Source organism: Diuraphis noxia, unplaced genomic scaffold (genome assembly GCF_037042655.1).
Source record: "Diuraphis noxia isolate RWA-SAM2 unplaced genomic scaffold, SU_Dnox_SAM2 contig0001, whole genome shotgun sequence".
NCBI classification, from domain to species: Eukaryota; Metazoa; Arthropoda; class Insecta; order Hemiptera; family Aphididae; genus Diuraphis; species Diuraphis noxia.
In genome coordinates this window covers 55,093,478-55,110,733 of record NW_028301711.1, presented here as the reverse complement: position 1 = coordinate 55,110,733, position 17,256 = coordinate 55,093,478, and the positions used below count along the sequence as shown (strand labels likewise).

General features: G+C 26.3%; 1 protein-coding gene across 6 annotated transcripts; it reads left to right on the top strand.

The window, feature by feature from the left end:
• The first annotated feature begins 6,720 nt into the window (after positions 1–6,720).
• On the top strand, positions 6,721–15,485 carry Rab14 (RAS oncogene family member Rab14). 6 transcript variants are annotated; one of them, XM_089229458.1, is made up of 8 exons: positions 6,721–6,850; positions 7,737–7,860; positions 7,956–8,082; positions 8,145–8,262; positions 12,407–12,525; positions 12,602–12,670; positions 14,080–14,180; positions 14,240–15,485. In XM_089229458.1, the coding sequence occupies exons 2-7, from the start codon at positions 7,761–7,763 to the stop codon at positions 14,177–14,179; spliced, it is 633 nt and encodes a 210-aa protein (XP_089085584.1). In that variant the 5' UTR covers positions 6,721–6,850; positions 7,737–7,760; the 3' UTR covers position 14,180; positions 14,240–15,485. The 6 variants fall into 6 exon arrangements, with proteins under 6 accessions (XP_089085584.1, XP_089085539.1, XP_089085490.1 ...); XM_089229413.1 differs by having other exon boundaries at positions 6,732–6,950; XM_089229364.1 differs by having other exon boundaries at positions 6,732–7,022.
• The last annotated feature ends 1,771 nt before the right edge of the window (positions 15,486–17,256 follow it).

Here is a 17,256-nt window from a genome sequence, read left to right as displayed (position 1 = left end):
GCTTAAATTATGCTTATTATTTTCAAAATTGATTTTAAAATTTTATACATTAATATTATACAGAGTGATTTTTAAGCATGCTCAATTGCTCACCCCATTTGTATGCTTAAATTATGCTTATTATTTTCAAAAATTGATTTTAAAAATGTTTAAATACAATTGAAGCATATTTTAGAATTCTTGAAACGTTGGTACCAATTAAAAATAATCTTGTGACACTAAAAACTTCCATTTTTCAAATATAAACCACCCTTTTCAATTTTTAATCAATAAGCAGGTATATAATATGTATATTTTGTTTTTGAGGGAATTATTGTAATGTATATACCTATCTATTACAATATTCAAGCGAGTTTTAATACTTTTAATAATAATACCTATGTCTATGGTAAATGGGTTAAGTAGATTTGGAGCATTATGATTTGAACAAATTATTAATTAAGTACTAACTTCTAAGTACTATTGATTTATAAATATAAACAATTTGTAAGAATGATGATAAAATATAATAAATATACCTTTTAAATACTACACCTAATATTAGGTGTATATAGTTTTTATTTTTATAAAATTGTTTTTAAGGATTGTTATTCTTAGTATTAACATTTTAATAACTCAGAAAGTACTCATTTGATTTTTTTTCAGGTACATCAACATTTTCAAGAAAATTGTCCACTTAAAAATTTTTAGTGAGAAAGGGTGTCCTCATTTTAAAAATGGAAGTTTGTATCGTCTTCGTCACGGAACATTCCTAAGTACGTTGTACAAATATGTAATATCAAAAAATATATTCTTTAGGTTGAAAAATTTCTAAAAATCAGAATTTGAATAAATATACCTATTATATATATATTTAGTACGACAGGGTATAATTTCTATAAACGTAGCAACTATTAAAAGGATATATGGGAGTGAGCACTATATAATATGTATGTTGTTTCAGTTTAACATAATAATATACATACCTTAATGGCCACGAATAAATTATAAAATATGTATTGAACTAATAATTATCGACCAAGTTCATCTAAGTAGGTACACTGGTACACTAATAATAAATAGACAAATATAGCAGAAATACGTGTTATAACTTATGGTTATGTAAATTGACTTTAAAACTGAATAGAGAAATTTACATGAGAATAATTTATTCTTTTATATTCCAGCATAAAAACTAATATTTTTAGCCAAAGTAAAATATTGCTATTGTAATTGTAAATTGAACGCTCATAATCTTGGCCAACCCAAATATACTAACAAATTTATGAATTATGGATGTGCAAAAATGTAGCGAAAAAGAAAATATTAGAAAATCAGTTTTTAAAGTTAACAAATAAATCCAAAATTATTGTTAAAAAAATAATGCTTTGTGAGCAATATTCATGCAGCCCTCTAAACTAAATTATTTTATTTTATTTTTATTTCAAAAATCAATTTTCTATTATAATATTTTCCAACTAGTTATCAGGCTAGGTACCTATATTTATATCCTATTTTATGTATTATAATATTATGCATATTATTTTTTTTTTCATCGAAATTCCTTTAATAATAATTTATTTTGATCATCTCATTATTATTATTATTATTTTTTTTTTTTGGCTTAATATAGACCATTCCGTCCTTTACCACCACAACTACCTACCTCCATCTTCTCTATCCGTGGCTAGTTCTTCACCGTTCAGGATTCTCAGCATATCCAAATCTTTATGGATCATGTCTATTCAGCTTTGTCTTGGACGGCCGAGTGGTCTTTACTCTTCGGCTTCCAGCAGGTGACCTGACCAATCGTCTGTTCTCGACCTCACCATACATGCCCTGCCCAACTTATCCTTTTGTTTTTCATAGTAGTTTCTATATCTAAATCTTCTAACATGTTTATTACCTCTTTATTCTTTCTTAACTCATTTACGTTTTTTTGTGTCTTCTGGGGCCAAAAATCTGGTAGTAACACCTTTCTCTCAAATCTTGCTAGGTTTTGCTCGTCTGTTTTTGTTGTGGCCTAGGTTTCACACGTATATATCGTTATCGGGCGTATCATATTACTTTGTATAAAGTTAGTTTAGATCTGATTAATTTAGATTTTAATATTGTCTTTAATCCGAAGAATCACTTGTTAGCTGAGTTTATTCTATTTTGTATTTCTTTGTGGTTATTGTCCGACACGGCTCAAATCCATCCCTAGATATTTAAAGTTTTTAACCAACTCGAACTCCATATATTTTACTATCAAATTATTGTGTCTGTTATTTTTACAGTTACAATATTATGTACTTTGTTTTTTCTATATTTATAATTAAGCCCATTTGTTTACTTTCATTCATGAGAGATTCTGCCATACCCTCAAGGTCGCTCTCAGATTCGGACAGTAATACTTTGTCATCAGCGTATGCTACTAGTTTGATGGTCTTAGATTCTTGTAGTTTAACTTCTCTACCGAAGCTTAATACATTTCTAACCACTTCCTCCAACGCAATGTTGAAAAGCATTGGCGAAAGTGCATCTCCCTGTTTCAGTCTTGTGTTGATCGTGAATGCCTTCGATAGTTGGCCGTTAAATTTGACCATTCATTTAGAGAATTGAACACATTCTCTTGTCATTCTTGTGATTTTTGCTGGTACCCCAAACTTTCCCATGGCTTTCGATACACTTTCCCGATTAATAGAGTCATATGCCTGTTTTAATCTACAAATGGTATATTATAAATAACTATAAAAAAACTATTATATATGAATGATCCACCGTTGATTTTCCCCTTCTAATGCCTCCTTGGTACTCCCCGACTATTTCATCTCCATATGACTTGAGTTTATTAAGGAGTACATTTGATAGAACTTTGTATGATGTATCTAGTAAGGAGATGCCTCTATAATTTTTGCAATTCATAATATCCCTTTTTTGTTTATAGGGTATAGGATCGACAAATTCCAGGCTTCTGGTATTTCTTCTTCCCTCCATGCTTTTATAATAATTTGTTCTAGTTTTTTCATCACAGTTTTCTTACTCTTTCTTAGTAACTCTGTTGTTATATCATCTTCACCGGGTACTTTACCATTTTTTAGAATTTCAATTGCCATTTCTATTTCTTCCGTTGTTGGTTCATGTATCATTTGTTCTACTGTTATCGTATATTTATCTTCAGGTTCTGTTTGTATTGTTTTAAGTAGTATCGTCTCAAACATTCCTCTGATTTTTTCAGTTATTTCGATTTTATCTGTAATCAATGTGTTTGGTTCTTTTAGGATGGTCGTTCTTGGTTTGTACCCGTTTTTTTTATATGAGACTTTGTTATTACTTTTAAAATTTGTCTCTATGTCGTTGGATCATCTCATTATATATTAATTATATTTCATGCTACTACTGTCGACAATATATTATAATGTAGTAAAAAATGAAACATTTGAAATAAATCATGCGGATAAAAAAACTCATAATAGGCAAAAATAAATACAACATTTTTTATACTTACTATACATAATTCATAAGTTGTGATTTACCTACTTATTAAAAAAAAAAATCAAAAATACATAAAATCATTATTTTTTAGAAGCATTTTTATAAAGTTCAATTAATTCTCTTTAAAATCTTAGTTCTCAATTATCATCAAATGTAAATTTAATATATTCATAATCAAGCTGGCTAAATTTTAGCTAAATGATGAGGCACACTCAACTCCTTATTGTATATATCAGTGTTAACATACACGGCTATACACTTTTCTTTTTTTATGACTAAATTTCAAATTTTTACGACATTGAAATATAAAATATTCACAATATTCACACATAAAATAACAAATCTTCCTTAAATTATTTATGTTATTTTATTAATTCAAAAATATTCATCAAAGAAATTTGAAACATTTCAGTATTCCACTTAACTTAAATTATGATTATCCACAAAGTCATTTTAAAAATTTTCAGACTGATTTCAAGCTACTTAGTATTTATACCACAAAAATATTCAAACCTGTCTACGACATTGCCTACAACATCGCCATTGATATTTTTTTGCAAAAATAAGTTCAACTAGTTCCTACTAAGTAGTAAGTACTAATAGAAAAACAAATTACTTATAGTGATATAAATATAAACAAAATTAAAAATATTATAGGAAATACTATCATTAAATTAAAATTTAACACATTCATTACAGTGACTGACCAATGATATACTATACTCTGCATAGGGAGTTTCCTTTTTAGTTTTTTTTGCCAATTGCTAATAAAATAAATACATTATACTTATAGTAAATTGATAGAAGGTACCAACATAAAATCTCACTCATATAATTGTATTATAGTTGTATACATAAATTCAATTGGAAAATGACCAAAAACAGTGTTTTGAAAACCAATATTTGTAAATTGATTTTGAACGCTTTATTAAACACAATAATTATTGTTATCTCACTATTATTATTTATTACCTAATACCGACTTTTTATTTACTATTTTCTATTGTCATCTAATAAACGTTTTCGAATTCGGCGTCAAAACTCAAACAATTAAAAAGTATAATGACGTACCTACGATTGTTGTATTATTCATAATGGATATATCATATATGTATAGGTAGTTACAATTTAAATAACTTTATATTTTTAGACAGCTGCAGCGTTTAAGATAAAATTATATAATACAAAAAGCAGGTATGTTAATGTCACTGCTTCACTGTAGACTACAAGTGGGCATTGAATATTATATTATTATGTATAATTATACACAATTATAATTATATTATCCATTATAGATGATATTTTATTCGAATTCAGCAATAAAATATCATAATAACTTATTGTATTCTAAAAAGAATTCTGAACGAAGACAGTTTGTCAGTCTAGGATATATTATATTTATATTGTTATTACTTATCATTAATACGGTAGCCGTAAGTTAAATTAATATTAATCATAATATTATCCTAAAATCATCAGTGATGCTGGAAAAATTGGGCTGTTTCGGAACCGGTGTGTACGGTGATGCTATGAATGGACACTGAATTGTAGATTATTTAGATATCTATATTCTATAGGTGCCTACTAGATCTGTCTTAAGGACTAGACGACTAGAGCCAGTGATTACGTAACGTTTAATATATTAGTGAAACATTTTCGTAAATTTGGTAAATTTTGATACATTTGTTATGTTACCATTATAGTCCCATTATTATAAGAACATCCCTAGAAACTCTTTCGGATTATAACTTTTTAAATGTCTATAGATATAAACTATAGTAGTGTATTATAGAATTCTGTATACTTATATTTTATAGAGGTACATGATACATGAACATAAAAATATTTTAAAAAAATTAACCTATTAAATAAATTACAAATTAACCATATCAGATCCATTAGGTATTTATATAACGTATTATAACATCGACAAATACAAGTTGTGATACTATCAGAAATCTATATCCTATAATCCTATATAAATATATATATATATTATATAAACTACCTACCTATGAATATACAAAATACTGATGACGTAAAAAAAAACACATAGAAATGTAGATGCTGATTGTGGATGAGTGTCATACAACCGAACCGTAGGAAGACGTATGTGAAGGTAAATATCAATGAATCGTTCAATTTATTCATACTTTATTTTAGTTTAGTACAAAAAACATAGATAATAATTTTTACATAATATTATTTTACGAGTTACTTTAATACCTACATATAATCTGAAACTTAAAAATTACTGAGAATAATTTTTAAAGATTAACTAGCTGTGTTATTATTTTAAATTTAAATTACACTTATAATAATATTTAGAGCGTTATTTACATAATTATGCTATATGATTTTAAGAATGAATATTATTTTTTGGTTTTTTGGCCTACATTTTAGTATTTCAACTTAATAATTCAATTTAGGTATTGTTTATGCATTGGCAAACAGAAGTTGAATTTATTATATAAATATATTTATCTATAAAACTATGAAAATTATTCAAATAAATTACATGAAATAATTAGGTATATTGCCGTATAATATTGTTTTTTAAATTTTTTAAAAGTAAACGATCTTCTGTTGACCTTAATGAATTCTTATAGGTAGGTACTATTACTAATACTAAAGCTCCCGGCATCACATGGCGTAATTTTTGAATACTTATTTAAATTTTGTTACATGAGCATTATTGAGTGTAAGTATTATAAAAGTTTTAATCTTTCAGTTTATAAAAAAAAATTAAAGGTTTTGAATATCAATCATATTATATAAAAATGTTGTTAAAATTTATTTCGACCCCCCCCCCCTCAAAAAAAATAAAAAATAAAATCCTGGCTAAATGCCTGGTGACCACCACTAATGACTTGGGACTAAAATAGAAAAAAGACAATCGTAAACATTCCTGTTTACTGCGGGCGTATGTACCTAATAATATTGTTCATTATTGAAATCTGTAGGTAATAGGTATTTAATATTTATTATTTAAATATTGTACCTACTTCTACTATCTATTATTGCACAAATACGTAATAAAAATCAATAATAATTAAGTTATAAATTACAATCATAATAATAACAATAACAATAACAATAATAATATCAATAATACAATTATTATTACTAGCAACGAGCGGATAACGATAACGAACTAAACGAACGACCGACGCCGCGCACCGCTACGATCACGTCCGACGAGTACAGTTACGGGCGGGGCTGTGAGGATGGAGGGGTTGCGGGCGGTCGTCGTCGCGTCATCAGTCGATCATTCGCCGCGCTCGCCATCCAAATCGTACGACGTACTTACGCCGCCGTCCTTATCAAGTATTCCCGATCCCGATATTCGCAACTGCAGTGCAGCAAGTGCAGCAGCTGCTCCGTCGTTTCAGTCGTACGTATTGTTTCACAGTATTAATATCACAAGATTGAAGATATAAACGTACAAACATTAAATATCAGCCAACCGAGGCGTCTGATAAGTAATAAGATAGGTAAATACTAGTGCGTGGCCGAGAATTCGACGACAACAGCAATCGATATAATAACACAAAATTACGGATACCGTAGGTACTACCTACGACTTGTGAACTGCGTATACCTTATGGCTTATACTATAGATTAAAAATTATTCACGATCTGACGCGGGCCATACGAAAATAACTATCATAATTATTTACAATATTATTAATTATTATTCTCTACCGAATGCCTATACGAAAATAATCCACCTATGTAGATCTATCACCGTTGCCACCGCTGGCTTAATAATTGTTGGTTATCTTTGTTTCTCACGCACGTCCGTGATTGTGTGTTCTCGTTTGTGCTTCCGCGCACATACCCAATAACATTTTTAAATTTAAAAGACACAATAATTCGCATTGTCTTGCTCGAACAGCCGTGAAGTACGTTTTTTTTCCGACATCTTCGTTCAAGAACAAACGGTGCGTAGCATATGCCATATTTTATCCACCTCCTCCGCCTTTGCCCACTCCCTACTAGCTCAATGACTCGCTCACCAGCCCGCCTTACGTCGCCTCTTTTGGTCGTCTACCTCGACATGCCGTATCCATCTGGATGTACAGATAACACATTTCTGTCGCTGTTTGTTCCCCGTTCAGGCGCGTTAATGTAAGTGACTATCCAAACGTCGACACTGTACACCTCCCCCCACCACCACAATTGTCGTGATGCTCAAAAGCCCTTCGTAGTTCACGTACTCTTAATTGCCATTCCCCTCCATTGTTTGTGTGTTTGATCGGTTTGTTGATCTGTTGCAGAGTACCAAAGTGTCTGTGTCCGAAATGGCTTCTTCACAGTATTCGTATATATTCAAGTATATCATAGTTGGAGACATGGGTGTCGGTAAATCATGTTTACTGCACCAATTCACCGAGCAAAAGTGTAAGTGTCAATTTCACAGCAAAAGTTGGATGCCTACTACCATGCATTTTTAAGATAACTACTCATATTTATTTTATTTTTATGTTCATATTCAGTTACTGCTGATTGCCCACACACAATTGGTGTAGAATTCGGAACAAGAATCATTGAAGTATCTGGAAAAAAAATTAAACTTCAAATCTGGGACACGGCAGGACAAGAACGTTTCCGAGCAGTAACAAGGTTCAGACTTTTATACAAAATACACAACTTTGTACTGTGATAACAATGTCATTGTTGTTTAGATCATACTACCGTGGAGCTGCTGGTGCATTGATGGTATATGACATAACCAGACGTTCTTCTTATAATCATTTGAGTAGTTGGTTGTCTGATACACGCAATCTCACAAATCCAGGAACTGTAAGTTTTTACAAATCAATATGGTTTTTTAACTACTAAGATGTTCGTGCCAAATAAATATTGATAGCTCTTTATTGTTTAATGATAACAATTCCTACTCTTAATTTTTATATTTTTTATACATACCTAGAGTGGTACCTAGTAGTATATGATTGCTGTTTATTATTTTTTATCATAGTTATTTAAATATAAAATAACTCATTGACACTATTTCAGGAAATGTTGAAGGTAGGAATTTAAAAACCACCACAGTTAATAAGAATATTAAATAAAATACTACCTATCAGGTAAAATTGAAAAAAGTTTTCATTAAATTGCTTTCAAATTAACACTTTTTTGGTGAGAAAGACAATTAAGCAATAACAAGTTTGAAGATTGTTGTAGGTTTTTCTGTGCTTATAATTAAGTTTATACTGATATTGTATCAAATGTTCAATTTATACACAATACTTCATATACCTTGAGAGGGGTCCATTTTAATTTTCTGGAACATTCTATACCTAGTTATCTATGTATATTGTTTCTGTTTTAACGCCAGACACCTTAGACATCTGAAGTACTAAGCTTAGTTGTGTTCGTATATATTTCCTAGGTTTTCCTAATTTGTTAAAAATTAGGCCAATAATATTTGCCAGGAAAAATCTAGGAAATTACAAAGTAACTAATATTATATTTTTCATATAAATTCGAAATTTCTTCTGAATTCTACAACCACAACATCCTGAGATCTTTCTTTAATCTATCCAACCCATGTTTTCAGGGTCGTTTTAAGTAGTCTCTACCTTGTTGTTTTGCCCAGTATTTCCTTAAACCTCCCATCTTATTATGCTGCTTTTCATGATTTCTTTAACACTAGTTTCTTAGTATAAAGATTCTTTGCTTCACCTAATTTAAAAATTGTCTTTTCGTGTATTTTTGGTCTAACAATTTCCTTAAGTTTCATTTTAAAAACACCCAATTCTTTTCATCCATTTTAGGGGTTTCTCACTAGTATGTATACAATGCTATTGGTCTAACTAGAACTTTTTGTTTTGAAACATTTGGTAGGAGTGATCAGTGATAAGTAGTATCCGTTTTTAATTAATCATGTTTGATTTATGTTTTTATGACTATTTACATTTTCATTCACTCACGCTCCAAGGTATTTGAAATACTGTGCCCTTACATAACACAAAAAATCTTATTGTTGGAGTTGGATCTACGACAAATGTTTGGCACAAACAATGCCAGGCGGCGAGACAGCTAGTATAAAATAAAATTTGCTCTTGGAAACTAGGATTTATTTCAATTTTATCTAGACACTATCAGTAAAAAGAATAAATTATTAACTTATAAATAAGTAGGATTCATTATTAAGAAATTAAATAGTTGAAAAATAATTTTTTTTAATAAAATACTCTTACCTAAATTTCAAATGACAAACATTAATTTGTATTTTAGTTGGAATAAATCAGGGATGGAAAATTTTTTTCGTTTTCGTTTTTGTTAATCGATTTAAGAAAAATTGTTTTTGCTTAACGTTTTTAAAAACGTTATTCTTCTACATTGTTTCTAAATAATTTTTATGATAATTTTTTTTTTTTATATATATTCTCATACTTAACTTATAATAGTAACAATCAGTATAGGAATGCACTTGAAAGTTAAAATTAATTATTCTTAATATTTAAATTTTAAATCAAAATTATAATTTATATTTTATATGAAAATTAGAAAATTCAAAATTTTAAATTATGACATATTTTATTTTTTTAAATGTGCATTGGTAAAGAACTAAAGACTAAATAGTAAGTAAATACTAAATATGTTAAGTATTCTCATCTTTTTCACAGTATAATAAAATTATAGTATAATGATACTATAATTTATTTTCGTTTTTGTTTTTTTGGCTTTTGTTCTATTAATTGTTTTTTGTTTTTTTTTCATTTAATAATGTTTTTTAAAAACGTTTTCCATCCCTGGAAAAATATTTAACATAAAATAGTATTGTCTGATATTATGATAAAATGTAGATACCTAGATTAAAATTTTAAATAAAATATATGCATTATGTACTATTTGTAAGTTAATTTAATACTTTAATTTTACTTGGTCTGATGAGGGAAATAAATAAAATAGAAGTAGAAGTTGGTATGCTGTTTAGAAAATTTTGAATTCATTTCATCATTAAGTAGGTTACTGTAATGGCATTTTAAATTTGAATACTTTTATAAGTTATTGCATATTAAGAAAACAAAGCAAAGGTATGTCAGCCTCTATTCTTTGGATATTTTATACTCTATACATCATTGATATTACAATTTGAAATATTGTATGACATTGAACTTATATTTGGTAAAAAAATTGCATAATTCTAAAATAATATTATAATATTATATCATATATCATATATGATTATTAACTTAATAACTTACAAGTCAATGCCAGATTAGCAGGGCCGGATTTGTATATATCAGCCCATCGAGATTTTCACTTATAAATGGCCCATTTACATATTTACTGGCCCAAAATTTGTATGGGAAGTTTTTGACAAATGGGGTACTAATGCTGAGATAACTCCCCCCCCCCCCGGAAAATTATGTTTCTAAATATTCAACTGTCCATGCCATTTTTAAGAAACTTATCATATGTTTATGTAGTTGAATATATTCTGTATTTATCTATGTATTATAATATACATTACATATATAATAATGCAGTTATTTTTTATTATACTTTTATGCATTAACAGTCTATTTTTAAACATCGATGAATTTACCAGTTTAATAAACATACTATGTGATAATAACTGATAAAAATAATTATATTATATTATTTATATTATTATTATTTATTACTATGGGCCGTACACCTGCGATCACCATCTGCTTCAACAGTGCAACACAAGCTAATACGAAAATATTATAATAATAGTTTGCATAACTAGCAATTCTTAGATGTCTTGGTGTAATGTGGTTTAATTTTTTATTGGTTTATTACGTTTAAAATTGTTACGAACTTATTTACTTATCCTAATACATGTATTTATTTTCACCCACACTCTAACACTACCGGCCCTAAATTTAAGCGGCCCACCGAGATTTTCTTGATAGCTCGCCTAACCAATCCGGCCCTGCAGATTAGCATGGTGTGGAATGAGATTATGCTTTTAATTTGAATAGTGTATGGAAAATTAGAAAATTAGAAAATAATAAAAGTTATAGTGAAAAGTTTCTAATCCCTATCATAGTTTAATTATATATTCAATATAACCAATAAATAACTAAAGCAATTTTAGAAAAAGATTATTTTTCATTTAAATAAGTATTAGAATTTTATTGAAATAAAAAATTGTGCATATTAGTTTTTATATTTTTAAATGTCGATTAGAACAATTAAGAGAAGTCTTATATTGAATTGTAAAATCAAAAAAACATTTTTACCAACCAAACAATTTGAAATGCAATCAATAATCTAAAATAACTGTAAATATTTTGAAAATGTCATTATGTTTAATAAATGATTTGTAATTAATTAATAGTAAAATGTTAAATTACTACAATAATTTTTTTTATGATTATAAAAAATTTTCGTGATTAAATTGTTACTATATGCTTGACTCTATTCCAAATATGATAAACTGTGGATCACTGGCCAGTAGTCGGAAGTCAACAAAAATGTACACGTACAAACCATTTACGCACAGATTTTTGCCCAAATTTATTTGCCATATTTGAATAGAGTTATGCCCAATTTTGTACATGCAATAATTTATACTTTATAATCTATTATGCAATTAATTAAATTCAACATATTATATCTACTTACAAAATATAATTCAACCATTTATTTGGTATATGAATAAATTATACTATAAACTATCAAGTAACCATTAAAAAATAGTGCTTAATTTTATATAAGTTTAGGTAAAAAAAATATTTGTTACTTAATGAAAATCTTTAATAGATAGTTTGAACTAGTTAAATTATTAAATTTGTATTTTTATAAATATATTGCTTGCATAATTATTTTCTTAAATAAATATTAATTGACAAGAATAATATTAATGTATAATTCTGTAGACTTAAAATGTGTGTTTGTGTAACATTTATTCTTTAATTAAGTTTTTCATGTTACATAGAGTAATATTATATTTTGTTAAAAGGTGATCTATTTAATTGGGAACAAGTTGGATATGGAAAGTAATCGAGATGTGTCCTATGAAGAAGCCAAGCAGTTTGCTGATGAAAATGGATTAATGTTTTTGGAAGCAAGTGCCAAAACGTAATGATATATTTAAAATAATAAAACTATTTTGTATTATTTTTTGTTTAATGTTTGATTATTGTTTGATATTTAGCGGAGAGTATGTTGAAGATGCTTTCCTTAAAACTGCTCAGATAATTTATGAATGCATTCAGGATGGAAGGTATGTTATATAAAACTTTTTCAATATAAAACTTATTAGCGAATAATAAAATGTTATTGCTAAATAATTATTTTTGTCATGAAAAAAAAAAATTTAATAAATAATATGATATTTAGGAGAATTGAATACTATTCTGAAAGTATAGTTTGTCCCTCTATTTAAATAGTGTGACATTTATTTAATATAAAATAAGTAGATAACTTTTAAAAAAAATTTTAAAAATGTTGATTGATAAAGTTTGTGAAGTTAAATTTTGTTTTTGTTTTATAAGTTGGTGTAAATTGTTAAATAATTCATAGTTGTTTAAGTAGGTATTACAAAATAAATATAAAGTACACTTGTTAACTTAAAAAGATAACATTATTTATATGCTTGGGTATGTATTATTAAGTAAATGTTAAAAACGTTTAAAAGTTGACTATAAGAGATAATTTTTTTAATAGACCAGGGAACTTGCTGTGCTGTATAGTAGGTATCAATTTTATCCTGTCAATGATTATGTGACTAGGAATATTTTTAATTCAATAATCTATCATTGTAAGCAAAAAACAATGTTGAGTATCCCTTCTTATTTGTCAAACCATATTTCTAAGGCTATTAAAATTTATTTTCATTCTATCAGTACTTATTTTTCAATTAGTTGAATGTTAGTTTAAACTAATTTTTACTAAAACAAATATAAATTATTATAATTTGTTTCATATAATATTACTAGATGTCAATATCAACATCTCATCATAGAATAGTTTGAATTATTTTTAAGATTTAATTAACTGATTATTAAGTATTTAGTAAGTATTAAGTTATAATGAACCTTATACCTATTAAATTTTTAAAGTTTTTAATTTGTAATAAAAATGTAATCGTAATAATTGAAAAAAAAAAAATCAAGATTAGATATTCATAGATGGTAGAAGAAAGCAAAAATAAAATTATTTTTGTTTATAAATGGATTTAAGTAAATATTGACTGAAAACTGAGAAGTATTAAGTATTTTCCTTTTTTAACTTCCGGAAGTACTAACTACAGTTTATTCCCGGAGAAAATGAGACAGACCAACTTTACTGTGTTCTGACCAAAATTGGTCCTTCACTCAGGCTTTATTAATGGCATTTGATACTTTAATCGGGTAACCAACGATGGTTGGTGACAAAGATCAGCTTACTGACTCCATGGAAAGAATTCACTATTGAACAAGCCAGCCAGAGCTCATTCTACCTAAGCAAAACATTCCCATTCTCTCCTAAAATAGATTTTAGAAATAAAAATGCCTTTCTAAGTGGAACTTTAATAAAAAAATTTAGTATAAAAAGTGTTCACAGAACCGAAACTAATCAAAAAGAATAACCAATACATCTATTGCTGCTAAGAATTCAAAAAAATACATATTCTTATTTTATACATTACAGATTAGACTTGAATGCTGCTGACTCTGGAGTACAACAGAAAATCCTTCAATGTGAAACCAATCCAAATATGGAAAAAGATAAATCTTGTATGCAATGTTAAGGTAAATAGTTATTTATTAATAATATTGGTTTATTATTATTTTTTATTCTTTATTTTCAGCAAAATATTTAAATTGGAATCTTTTAATTCTTTATTATTTTATTATATGTGCTATTTTTTCTGTCTTAAATTATTATAAGTTTCGTAACATTCTTTATTAGTAGGTATTATTTGTTATCTGTTTAATTATATCTATTGGATCATACACAAATTCACATTTGCCCACTCATATATATAAATGTATGTATGTATGTATGTATGTATGTATTTATATATACCTTATTTGTTTTAAAAATTATAATTAATTTGTATAATTATTATTAACTTTCTCAACTAAAGATAAATAAATTATAAGAAATTGTTAATTGAATTGTATTAGATACATTTATATTGATGTCAGATATTATAAATGTATGCATATCTAACATATAAAATGGATATGTAAAAAATATTATTATATAAGTTTTTTTTTTTTGGTAAATGCTTCAATAGTCTGTAAGTATTGTATTTTCTATTTTCACAAATGATATTTACCAAAATCAAATTAAAAACTAAATCTTTGTATTATCCTATAATTGTGTCTATAGTTATTTTAGAGATTATTTTATTTTACTTTTGTAAATTGTATTTTATATACCAACATAGCCATATTTATAAGTATTGAAAATTTTAAAGTTTGAATATCTGACACATTATAACTTAAATTTTTTAATTAAAATTGATTTAAAAAATCAATACCTGTTTGTCATCAACAATGCTGGTAACTTACACAGAGAATTAATCATTTATTTTTATTTAAAATAAAATATTTGTTTACCATTAAAGACAAACATTTTTAGATTCCTAATAAATTATTAAGGCGATATACATATATTGCTGACAAAATATTGTAGTGATTTAGATTGTAACTTGTAAGTCATTATTAACCTTTTTTATTCATCAGATCTAGAAACTACAAAATTATATTATTTTAATAATTATTGTTTTGATACAAAAAATTAAATACACATTATTACTTCAAAATATGTTACATAATTTCATTTTTTAAGAAATGTTTACAATGATTTTGTACCATGTATAGAAAACATAAAAACACAAAATGTATTTTTAGTACAAAATTAATATTTATGCTGTTTGTAATTCACAATCAACAGTGATCAATGTGAATTGAATTAGTTATATCTTAATCACCTTATTCATTGCATGTTTTATGTGTAACATAAATTATTAATCCATATTTATAAAATTATATAAAATAATTTTTTGCATACTAATTATATTACCTTAAAAGGTTTTTATAAAAATATATTGGTTTTTATTTTTATTTATAAACAAAAAATTGGTTATTTACAATATATTATTCTGTTTAATAAAATATAAATTATACAATTTTTGGTCTATAGTTTTTGATTTGTAACACCTTTGTACCAAATACCAATATTTAACTAAATTATAATTTAAATCATTGTAATTAGGATAAGAATATTTATTATTTTCTAAAAGGTGTATTTTTTCAGACAAATGATATATGATATACAATTACAGTTCATGCTATATTTCCAGTAATAAACTTTTTAACTATTTTAACAAATAGAAGAACAATAGTAAAATATAAATTTAAAAGAAGTATGGATAGTATGATTTTTTTTCAGACTAAAATCTGTATTACTCAAAAGCAAGCTAATACTTTAATTAGAACTGAAGTCACCTTATTAGAATTAAGGAACCAAATTTTTTAGAGAAATGGTAAATTTAATTTTACACAATAATTGAAAAGTTCAATGATTAAAGAATTATTAAATAATTGAAAACAATTGTTTGAAGTTAACAAATTACATTTACTTCAATAATGTTTCAAATTAATGGGGCTAAAGCCAAACATTGTTTCTCATTTATTTGTTAGTTAAATTACAAAAAATTTACAAATTATCATTTGATAATTGTCCTGTTTTTAATATATGCCAATTGTATCATGTGACATTTAAAAAAGCGTTTTTAAATACAAAATTATGCTATAAGATTGTCATAAGAGTTACACTTTAAATATAATTTTGTAACTTTCTGATAATACCTACTAGTTTTAGTCATTTTGTAATAATATATAATTTAAAATAATATTGCATTACACAAAATTATAAATAAATATATTTTTAATTTTATATGTGTATGTATACATTTTAATGATGAATATATAAAAATATCTAATATTTAACCATTTAATCTATAGTAAAATTATAAAATTATTAACATAACTTGTATAATTGATATTTTGTATATGCATGCACTTGTTAGTGCTAACTATGTGTATTTTGAATGCATTTGTTTCAACTAAAACATATGATATTTTCTTAATAAATATTATAATAATGGCAATGATACAAACAATACAGTGACAAACTTATATAACAATAAGTTTACATTATAATAATATATAAGACTTAAATTACAATTAATGGATGTCTGGTATATAACTTGTTCATTGCAAATTTGGCCCAGACTAAAAAATGCCCCCAATTGTATAATAAAATTAATTTTATAGCTGTTAAAACTTTAATTTTGGTAAAATACAGAAAAAAAACAAGCTTGATCAAAATTATTTAAAATACATAATATTACATATTGCAATCGTATAACATATCTTATTGTTTATTTATTGACAACAGTTTATTTAGACAATTAAACAATTAGGTATTCATGTTGTATGCAGTCTACTGCACACTTGTCGTCTACCACGTGTGTTTCTACACGTCATATGCGGTCTACTACTGCGTATCTATATTTTATTTTTTTGGTCATTATTTTGGTTTTAAATTTCGAATTATTAAAAAAATGCATGGTACATCTCCATCATTGCTACCCTCGTATTTGGCGGAACAATGGTGGCGTCTAAAAAAAGAATGACAACGCATTTGATTGTTTTTTAAGATATGTGAAATTATATTGTACCTAATTTAAATTGGTTAATGTATATCTCTATATACTCGCAATTTTACCTTTTTTGTCAGTTGTTTTTAATACATATACTAATTAAATTTACCTACATATTATAATGAATTAATGCATATTTTTATATATAT

What these genes read in the sequence shown, in the direction of transcription:
- Rab14 (XM_089229458.1), top strand. Translation starts at nt 7,761, where the DNA reads ATGGCTTCTTCACAGTATTCGTATATATTCAAGTATATCATAGTTGGA. An exon ending in CGTTTCCGAGCAGTAACAAG is followed by an intron (nt 8,083 to 8,144) that starts GTTCAGACTTTT and finishes ATTGTTGTTTAG; the next exon opens with ATCATACTACCGTGGAGCTG. An exon ending in GAATGCATTCAGGATGGAAG is followed by an intron (nt 12,671 to 14,079) that starts GTATGTTATATA and finishes TATACATTACAG; the next exon opens with ATTAGACTTGAATGCTGCTG.